Genomic DNA, 10,609 nt, shown 5'->3' with positions numbered 1-10,609 from the left:
ATCTGAACCCAGGTCCCAGGACCACAGGATGACAATTCCATAGCCTTGACTGGACCCTACTCCTGGAGAAGAGGGAACAGCCAGACCTAAGAATTCCTGCTCCACCTTGAGCAGCTGGGTGGCCCCGAGCGAGTCATTTCCCTTTTCTGAGCCTCAGTCTCCTCCTCTATAAATGGACCTCACAGTCCCTGCAGTGTGCAAGATGAAGTTTATGTTGGATACTCAGTAATCCTGTGAGGGCTCCTTAAACTGGGCTCAGGTGCCCCTTCCCCTGGGAAGCCTGCCTTGCTTGCTCCCATGGGTCTGGTTGCCGGAATGCTCCTCTGTGTATCCTCAGGACATCATCGCTGCTGTGTCCCGGGGTATACAGTAGGTGCTCACTCAGTATCCGCTGGAATGAGCGTGGTTAGACAGACCTGGGTTCAAATGCAGGACCACTGCTTTGCCTCTCTGAGCCTGAGTTTACTCATCCACCAAATGGGATCACTAACATGGACTTTTGATGGCTTTTGCAAGGATTGGCTGAGAAACGTCTAGCACATAGTAGGTGGTCAGCCCCTGTGACTCCCTGTCCTCTTTAGCTCTGGGCCTCCCCTGCTTCCCTGTGGCTCCATTCATGGAGTCCCTACCTTCCGCTCAGGAATCACCTGCCCCTGCCGCCCAGCCTGCCCCGGGCAGCTGTCCCCTGGAGATGGCAGCAGCCTGGGAATGTGAGTGGGGTCCCCCGGGGGCGGCCCTGCCCCCTCCCCCACCCCCGCTGCTGGACAGAGGCTTCAGTGTGGAGCTGCCGGGGTCCTTTCACGGGCTCAGACCCATGACTGGACGTCTGAGAATGCCGCCCATTATCCGACTCACAGAGCACAAAGGGGCCACGCGGGGGCTTGGCAGGCCAGGCGCCCGGGATGGGTGCACGGGGGCTCCGGGTCCCCACCCCGGCCTGCTGCATCCCCACCACAGAGGGCAAGGATGTGCCCAGAGTCGGGAGAGGGCGTCTGTCACACACAGGAATGAGAACCATTTCCTTCAGCCCCTGGGGAGACAAAGAGAAACGTCAGGCAAGGGCGGGCACCCCTCCCGAGCCCTGATACCAAACCTAGAAGGCCACCCCCCTCCCCCCCTGCCACCCAGGGGTATCCAGTGGGGCAGGGGAGGGAATACTCCAGAACTCGGAAGCGGGGCAACCCCCCGGTCGTCCCCAGAGTCTGCAGTGGGGAAGCACGAGCAGAGCCACCCCAGCAGCACCAGTGCTCTGTGACTGAGACACCAGTGCGAGGGGGCCTGTGTCCTGTCAGTGATGCCACTTGAGGGTCACCCGGCCCCTCTTGGGCCACTCCTGTAGGACATGGTGGCAATGACAGGAGACCCAGTGTGGAGGGGCAAGGCTGGCTAGAGATGGGGCAGGGGTCACTTCGGGCCACCTGTTTGCTGTGTGACCTCAGGCAGGCCTCTAGGCCTCTCTGAGTCTGGCATCCATGTTTATGAGAAGAGGGGAGGGAGACCTGGTGGAGGGTTAATTAAGGCAATTTTTTGCATCCGAGCCCTTCATGTCACTGGCACCGATGACGCGTCTCAGTGGCAGTTTCTATGAGGATGACGTAATTATCTGGGTCTGGGGGCTCTCCTGAGTGGGGTACAGATGACCAATTTTAGGACCCTGGGGAGAGGACCCTTGTGATTCAGAGCTGGAAAGTCAGTGGACGCCATACTTCCTGACGTGCCAGGCCTTTGACACGTGTACGCTTTTCCATCCTCACAGCAGCCTCGTGAGGTGGATTATACTCCCCTTTTCCGGGTGAGCAAACAGAGGCTCAAAGGGAGGTGGTGCCACCAAGCTCACCCAGGTGGTTGGGGCAGAGCTGCGCGTGGAGCTCAGGCCTCTCAACTCTGAGGCAAGAGGTGGAGAGGGACACAGGGGCCCAGGGCGGAGTTTGGAGGCCGGTGAGCTGTGCAGCTGTGGGCAAGTGGCGTCACCTCCCTGCCCCTCAGCGTCCCCGTCTATAAAAAGGGGCTGATAAAACCCACCTCTCAGGCTTGTTCCCACGGGAACAATGAGATGGGCAAAGCTCCCAAGGAACTGCAGTGGTGGCTCGTGGCACCGTTGGGGCCCACGCTGGGGCTGATGAGCGGTCCCGGAGGCCTCTGTTCCTGTCACCAAGGCAGTGCTTGGAGCAGTGAGCATGTCAGGAGCACTTCCTGCAGGGGCAGCATTCGCTGAGGCCAGGCCTGAGGGACAGGAGGGCAAGGACCCCCTCCTCCCTGTGCAGCCCTGGCCCCACTGTTATTTTTTCCAATTGAAGAAGGAAAACATTTCCTCCTCCTCCTCACGCTCTGCCCTGGGCAGCCAGAGAGCCGAGGATGGACGGGGCAGGATGGGGAAGCCCCTGCCCAGGCAGCGGTGAAAGGCCCAGGCCCTCCTTCTCTGGGCCAGCCTGGCCACCTACCCCTGGGTGTCCAGGCAAAGACCTGCCCCATCTGGGCCGCCATGTCCTCATCTACAAAGGCACTGGATTAGATCAATGTTTCCCAAATTTTAGGTGTTTTGTACCACCAGGGTTATGACCATATTTGTCTTTAAGTTAACTCACATTTTAAAAACTTTGATAGGGACTTCCCTGATGGCACAATGCTTAAGAATCCGCCTGCCAATGCAGAGGACACAGGTTCGATTCCTGGTCCAGGAAGATCCCACATGCCGTGGAGCAACTAAGCCCGTGTGCCACAACTAAGCCTGTGCTCTAGAGCCCGCAAGCCACAAGTACTGAGCCTGCGTGCCACAACTACTGAAGCCTGAATGCCTAGAGCCCATGCTCCGCAACAAGAGAAGCCACTGCAAATGAGAAGCCCGTGCACCACAACGAAGAGTAGCCCCTGCTCGCCACAACTAGAGAAAGCCCGCATGCAGCAACGAAGACCCAACGCAACCAAAAATAAATAAAATTTAAAAAAAACAACTTTGATAAATGCATTTATCAAGCAAGCTGTACATCATTATTATACTTGGAAAGCCTGTAGTATCACTTGCCAAAACCAGAAAATAACGGCAAATATTATAAAGAAAACAAGGAGCTATAAGTAAATTCTAGAATGCTGAGCTTGAGCCCTTCTCTCTATTAAAAATGGACAATGACAAATGTTAGAGGCATTAAAGACACATTAGCCCCAAACAGAGTCCTTCTCCTTGATATAATCAGAAGTCTTGAACAAAAACTGAAAAGGGCCTGAATCGCAGTGTAAAAGCCGGCAGTCACTCCAGGGTTGGTAAATCTGGTTTAGTTCATTCAAAGTGAGTTGACGCTGGGTGCTTCCTAACCTGCCGTCCTGGGTACCATCCATATCCCCTTGGTTCGCTCTAAAATCCCTTCTGGGAGGATACCCCACCACCTCTTAGCAAGGCCAGGGGAGATGTGGGTTCTTTCATTCATTCATTCATTCTGTCATTCACTCAGGCCAAGTTATCAGCACCTCTCTGCCCAAGTGGGGGTGTAGGGTGGCTGCCACCATGATCCATGCTGGCCTGAGGGAGCTCCCAACTAATGGGCAGAGGAGAGAAAGCACAGGATTTGGAGACAGACCTGGGTTCAAATCCTCCCCTTGCTAATAGCTCTCAGTTTCTCCATCTGTGAAATAGGTTCAATGACCCCTGCCTTTTCAGCTGGCTGTGAGGATGGCATCAGATTGTTCAGGGCAGTGCTGGGTGCAGTAGTTTGCTCTTGGTAGACAGTGGCTCTGCTAGCTACCATGAGGCCCTGATGGGCCATTGCTCAATGTAAGGGGAAAAGCAGGCATTTGTCCAGTGTCTGCCACGTGCCCAGCACTGTGCTTTCTGGTACGTTCCGTTCTTCACATCATATAACCTCCCAGGGGCTGGTGTGCTATTATGATTGTCTTCATTTTACAGACAAGGAAACTGAGGCTCAGAGAGGGCAAGTGCCTTGCCCTAGGCCACACAGCACTTCCACCTCCAGCTTATGTGAAGACACTTGGACCCCGGCTATGTCTTCTGCGGCTAACCTGGCCCTGCATATCCCCAGCTCCAGGCGGCTCCTGAGACCCAGGACTCAACTTGGCAGGTAGTTTGTGTCCAAAGTGCCCGGAAGCATCCACTCTGCCCCAGAGTGAGTTGCGACCACACAGAGCATTATCCTCAAAGCTCAGTGGGGGGAGCTGCAGGATGCGGCAAGATGAGCCCAGAGACAGGAAGGAAGCTAGGAGGGGCGCGAGGGGGAGCTGCGGGGGGAGATACGGAGGGAGACAGAGAGAGGCAGAGACACAGAGAGAAAGAGATACACACACAAAGAGACAGACAGTGGAAGGGTGGGGGGCGAGACTGGGAGAGAGACAGACAGAAACGGGGTGGAGCAAGAAGACAGACAAAACCAGAGATGGGGTGGCGAAGGCTGAGAAAGATAAGATGGGGAGACAGAGGGATGATCGGGGAGGGGTGGGGTGAGGTGCACCCCGGCAGGGCTCCCAGGCTGCTTCCACAGGTGGCACAAGATAAGTCCTCCTCACCCTGAGATGGAGGTGGGGACATCGGTCCTATCAAGCTGCCCCCTGAGTGGCCTTGAGCCCCAGGGGTGGGGGATGGGGCCCCGAAAACAGAACCTTTGATTTCCTGTGTTGAATACTCGTGGCTGTCAGAGCAGTGGTCAGATTGACGGGGGTGGGAAAAGGCAGGCGTGATGAGCACATGCTGATGGCAGGAAGGCGCAGTGTTGGGGGCGTGGGGGACTGCTGTCCGCTTGGCCTTTCCTACCTCCTCCATGGGGCACAGAGAAACCCCTGTTCTTCCTTCCTGACCAGGTGGGAACAGGTGAGGGAGGCCACACCACCCGCAGAGCCAGGACCACGGCACCATGTGGGAGCCCCCCGTTCTGAGAGGCCTGGGCTGGGGGAGAGTTGGGGTGGGATTCCGAGCCAGCAGACTGGGGATTCCAAACATTGTAGTTCTCCTCCTTATGAGCTGTGCATCTTGGGCCAGTCCATTCACCTCTCGGGCCTCAGGCTATGAATGTGTAAGGTGGGACAGTGATCGTACCAGCCTCAGGAGGTGGCTGTGAGGGCGAAGTGAGTCAAAACACACGAAGGGCTTGGCATAGCACCTAATAGGCAGCGAGCCCTGCTTGAGCGCCCTCACGTAAGCTCTGTGACCTGTAAGCATCACTGCCTGCCCCGGCCCCCAGGGCCCACCTTCTCCTCTCAGGTGAAAGGAGAAGCAGGCCCAGTGCCAGCTCACCTGTGGCTGGTCTTCAATAAATCTGGGAGGGTTTTAGGTCCTTCCAGAGTCCCGAATAAAGTGGCTGGAAGGGCAGCTGGGTCTCCACAGGAGGTAACTGTGGGCCTCCTGGGGCCATCACCCCCCAGGACCAAGGCTCCTCTCTGGTTACCCCGGGGCTTGGCACAGACCTGAAAGCTCCTCTTCACTTTTCCCTGATTTATATGTCTGACCCTTGATCTCTGGTCCCTGCCACTTGTCAGACCCCTTTCCGGGCTGGGGATCTTGGAATCTGAGGGGGCAGTGCCCCCTGCCCAGCGGACCCTGGGGGTGTCCATGGTTTGGGGTCTAAGGTCTGGACAGTGTCCTGCGACAGGGAGTGGAATGTCAGGTGGAGAGAGACAGGGAGGGCAGGGATAGAGGAAGGTGGACAGAGGTGGAGGAGAGAGCGGGTAGAGGGATCGAGAGAGACAGAGGGTCCGAGGGGGCGGGCGCGGAGGGAACCAGGAGAGAGGGAGAGGGAGCCAAGGGCAGAAACACGGGAGAGCAGGGGGAGAGAGAATGCAGGGGAGAAAGGGGAGGGGCGGGGTAACAGACGGGAGAGCGAAAGCGAATCAGACTGAGAAAAGGAGAGACAGCACGCACGGAGTTGGGGTGGGGGGCGGGACACACAGACAGAGACAGGGAGACACTGAGAGACACTTACCGAGAAGGAGGGAAGAGACAGAAAAGGAAAAAATAAAACAAGCTCGAGAGACAGGCCAAGAGGCCAAGAGGGAGAAGGAACTAAAGCAACCAGCGACGGAGGCGGAGGCAGCTCCGGGAAAGGAGCCTCGGGCCTCGGGTGCCGCACGGGAGGGTCCTGGAGGGCGCGGGGCGGCCAGACCCAACAACAGCTGAGCAAGGGCCCGGCGGCCGGAGGGCGGGGCCGGCGGGCAGCGGGGGCGGGGGCCCGGGGCGCGTGGGGAGGTGGGCCCGGGGCGGGCGGGCGGGGGCCCCGGAGGCGGGGCGCGGCAGGGCAGGGCGCGGCGTGGGGGGCGGGGCGCGAGGGCGTGTCCGCAGCGGAGCCGCCCCCGCCCCGCCCCTGGGTTGAGCGGAGCTGCTGAGCCCGGCCGGGGCGCCGGGGCCGGGGGCGGCTGGCGCGGGCAGGAAGCGCCTCGCGGCCCGGGCCCGCCCCCCGCCTCCTGCCGCCTCCGGGCTCCCGGCTCCCGGCCGCGCCGCGCCCCATGCACTCGCCGTGCCGCGCAGCCCGCGCACGCCCGGATGGCTCGTCGCGGCGCGGGCGGCGCACCCCTTAGCGCCCGGGCCGCTGCGGCCAGCCCCCTGCCGCCGCGCCCGCCATTCTGGGCCCCGCCGTGCCCGCCACTGCTGCTGCTGCTGCTCCTGGGGGCGGCGCGGATAGGCGCCCTGGAGATCCAGCGCCGGTTCCCCTCGCCCACGCCCACCAACAACTTTGCCCTGGACGGCGCGGCGGGGACGGTGTACCTGGCGGCCGTCAACCGCCTCTACCAGTTGTCGGGCGCTAACCTGAGCCTGGAGGCCGAGGCGGCCGTGGGCCCGGTGGCCGACAGCCCGCTGTGTCACGCCCCGCAGCTGCCGCAGGCCTCGTGCGAGCACCCGCGGCGCCTCACCGACAACTACAACAAGATCCTGCAACTGGACCCCGGCCAGGGCCTGGTGGTCGTGTGCGGTTCCATCTACCAGGGCTTCTGCCAGCTGCGGCGGCGGGGCAACATCTCGGCGGTGGCCGTGCACTTCCCGCCCGCCGCGCCGCCCGCCGAGCCCGTCACGGTGTTCCCCAGCATGCTGAACGTGGCGGCCAACCACCCGAACGCGTCCACCGTGGGACTGGTCCTGCCGCCGGCCGCCGGCACCGGGGGCAGCCGCCTGCTCGTGGGCGCCACGTACACGGGCTACGGCAGCGCCTTCTTCCCGCGCAACCGCAGCCTGGAGGACCACCGCTTCGAGAACACGCCCGAGATCGCCATCCGCTCCCTGGATGCGCGCGGCGACCTGGCCAAGCTCTTCACCTTCGACCTCAACCCCTCCGACGACAACATTCTCAAGATCAAGCAGGGCGCCAAGGAGCAGCACAAGCTGGGCTTCGTTCGCGCCTTCCTGCACCCTCCCGACCCGCAGCCGGGCGCCCAGACCTATGCGTACCTGGCGCTCAACAGCGAGGCACGCGCGGGCGACAAGGAAAGCCAGGCGCGGAGCCTGCTGGCGCGCATCTGCCTGCCCCGCGGCGCCGGCGGCGACGCCAAGAAGCTCACTGAGTCCTACATCCAGCTGGGCTTGCAGTGCGCGGGCGGCGCGGGCCGCGGCGACCTCTACAGCCGCCTGGTATCCGTCTTCCCCGCGCGCGAGCTGCTCTTTGCGGTTTTCGAGCGGCCGCAGGGGACCCCGGCGGCCCGCACGGCTCCGGCCGCGCTCTGTGCCTTCCGCTTCGCCGACGTGCAAGCCGCGATCCGCGCCGCGCGCACCGCCTGCTTCGTGGAGCCCGCACCCGACGTGGTGGCCGTGCTCGACAGCGTGGTGCAGGGCACCGGGCCGGCCTGCGAGCGCAAACGCAACATCCAGGTATGCCCAGGCAGCGGGGGCGCTGGGGACCAGCCCAGGGGGCTGGAGAGAGAGCGTGCGGGTAACAGGGCAGGTTGTGCGCTGAGCGGGTCACACGTGTGAGTGTGCCGTTACCTAGATGTGCGTGTATGGAGACTCAAGTGTATACTCTGAGCCACCCGTGCATTTGCGGGGACCCAGGTGTAGTCGCGAGGATACAGGTGTCAGCAGAGGTGGGGGGGCACTGCCGTGAATATGGCCTAGGTATGCGCGTTGGGCACTCAAATGAGTGCTGAGTTACAGGTGCACATATGTAGGTGTGCGGGGCAGTCGGGTTGTGCATGGGTACCCAGGTGTGCGCTGAAGAGAGCCGAAGGTGCATATACATCCCGGCTGTGCAAGTGAGTGTCGCAGCAGTGGGCTGTGTGCGCAGCAAGTGAGTGCAGCATCTGACCAAAGGTATGTTCTGGGCCGACCGCATGAGCCCGTGAGGGCTGCCTTTGGGAGTTGGCAGGTGTGTGCACGAGTGTGGCAGGTGTGCAGGGAGGCATGCAGGCGTGCATCAGGGCCCTGCAGATGGGGGGTGAGGGGAAGCAAGGTGTATGCACCAGACTTGTGTGTCACTGAGCTGGGTCACACAGGCGTGCGGGCAGGCAGGTGCGTGTGGCAGGGACACACTGGTGCAACAGTGCAGGCCTGGGTGCGCAGTGGGATGTGTGTGGCAGGGGACGCAGGTGTTTGGGAACCAGTAGGCACTCTGGGGAGGCCGCTGCTTGGCAAATGGGTGTGTTCCCGAGGCCAACTTTTTATTCACTCATCCAGCACACATTTACTGAGCATGTAACATGCACCAGGCCTGGGGGCTATGAGGAAGGCAGTAACACTTGTGGAATGCCTACTAAGCGCATCACATGGCATAACTCTAGGTTTTAACGGCAGTCCTCTCAGCTAAGGCTCTGTTCTCATCCCCATTTTACAGATGAAGAAACTGAGGTACAGAGAGATTCAGTAACTTGCTCAAGGTCACACAGAACTAGCAGAGGCAGGATTTGAATCCACGCTGTCCGGTCTCAGCATCTGTGCTCGTAGAGCTGCAGAGCCTTTGCCGCCTTTGCCGCCTTACAGATGTGGAACTCAGAGTGTGTGTGTTGGAGGAGTCCCGGCGACTGGGGTGGGGAGGTGCCGGCTCAGGAGAGTGGAGGGACGTGAGTAGGACTGCATGTAGCGCTTGAGTGGGCCGTGGGGATCTGGAGGGAACGAGGAGGGCCAGGTATAGGGCCACAGCGGCTGGGGTGGGGGAATGGGGCCCAGGTGTCTGGGGCTGGGCAGGGCAGGAGTGAGGGGGCCAGGTGGGGGGGGGATCGATGTGTGCGTTGATCTTGGGTGGACGTGACACAAGGGTGCAGGAGGCATGTGTGTGTGGTTCCACTCAAGGAAGCGCAGCAGCAAGGGGTCACTTCTTTAGAGCGCCCTGGGAGGTGGACCCCTGTGCCTTTTCTGCACTCTCCATCCCGAGCTGAGTCAGGGGAGACTTGGCCAGTCCCTTAGAAAGCCTCAGCTTCTCACAATGCAGAACTTCGCCTTCCCCTGGTGGTTGCGGAGCCCTCCTTGGGGGCTCCCTGTGCCTCTGCCCTGTCCCTTCTCTGGGATCCTCAGGCCGTGGCAAGAAGCTCGTGAGATTAATCATTCCCCTGTGGGCGTGCCCAACACTGGGGCTTTGAGAAAACGCAGATTCCTTCTCCTGCAGCTGGGCCCTCACACTGCCTACCACCCGGCTGGCTGGCTGCCCTGAAAGTAAAGGTCACGGTGGGTGAGCAGGGCAGACTGGCCCGGGAGCCGGTCTGCTACCAGCGGGGGCCAGCTTGGTCAGGGTGGCCACCCAGAGCTGCGGTTGGGACGTGCACTCTTCCCCGCCCCGGAGCCACGTACCCCAGTGGGCTGTGTTTGAGGGCACAAGCTTTGTGTCCGGGGGTCTCAGAGCCTGAGGAGGTGAATGGGGAGTCAGTCTCTGCTCTACGGAGGGAAGACCCTGTCGGAAGGGCCTTCTTCGGGCCTTTCCAGGCCTGTGTGTCCGTCTAGGCCCTCAGTGTAAGACAATCTGTGGGATTCCTCAGGCCGCCACAGTCTCCCTCTCCCTCTCCCCCTCCCCCTCCGGCAGGAACCGTCCTGGTTCCCACGGTCCCCCGTCCCCAGCCTGGCCTGGTGCAGTGACTCACTGCTGAAGGGAGCTGGGGCTTCCCTTTTCTTCAGGGACAGGGCCTCTCCAGGGACACAGCCCCAGGGACAGAGTGCTTAAGGGCCTCCTCCCTCCTTGGCCACTCTCCCTGTGTCCTCCACACCCCTCTCCCCTTCCCCATGCCCAGCTGTGGGCACAGGCCCCAGGGTCTGGGCCTGAAGCCTCAGGTGGGGGTGGGAGAGTGATGCTTACTCTTGCTCCTGGCTGTTGCCAGCTCCCCAGTTACAGTCTAAGAACTTGGACCTCGCGCCCGGGGTTAAATTCTACTCTGTCACTTCCCAGCTGTGTGACCTTGACAAGTGACTTAACCTTTCTGAGCCTCCGTTTCCTCATCTGTAAAGTGGGGACAGTAAATCTCTAAGGATTGCTGAGGACCAAATGAATTAATTAACGTAAAGCAGTTCGTACCCAGCACGTAGCAAGCACCTAGTAGATGTCTGCTGTTCTTGTTATTATTACCCAGGGGGGCATTATTAGCACAGGTCTGGGCTTGGTCCTGGACAGCAACCAGTGACCTATTTTGGCTTGTTCTGCAACAGTGAAGACCCCACCTCTAGCGCCCGATGGCAGCCTCAGTAAACATTTCCTAAGTCCCTACT

The 10,609-nt window shown here is 60.7% G+C and overlaps 1 protein-coding gene across 2 annotated transcripts in view; it reads left to right on the top strand.

Moving 5' to 3' along the window:
- Positions 1-6,410: 6,410 nt before the first annotated feature.
- PLXND1 (plexin D1) overlaps positions 6,411-10,609 on the top strand; it is a 52,131-nt gene continuing 47,932 nt past the window's right edge. For both annotated transcript variants that reach the window (XM_060109267.1, XM_060109266.1), the window contains exon 1: positions 6,411-7,795. In XM_060109267.1, the coding sequence (XP_059965250.1) occupies positions 6,479-7,795 (1,317 nt within the window). In that variant the 5' untranslated portion in view covers positions 6,411-6,478. The remainder of the gene's footprint in view (positions 7,796-10,609) is intronic.

This window comes from Mesoplodon densirostris, chromosome 10 (genome assembly GCF_025265405.1).
Source record: "Mesoplodon densirostris isolate mMesDen1 chromosome 10, mMesDen1 primary haplotype, whole genome shotgun sequence".
NCBI classification, from domain to species: domain Eukaryota; kingdom Metazoa; phylum Chordata; class Mammalia; order Artiodactyla; family Ziphiidae; genus Mesoplodon; species Mesoplodon densirostris.
Note: the sequence above shows the minus strand (reverse complement) of the source record. Positions and strands in the feature narration are given on the sequence as shown.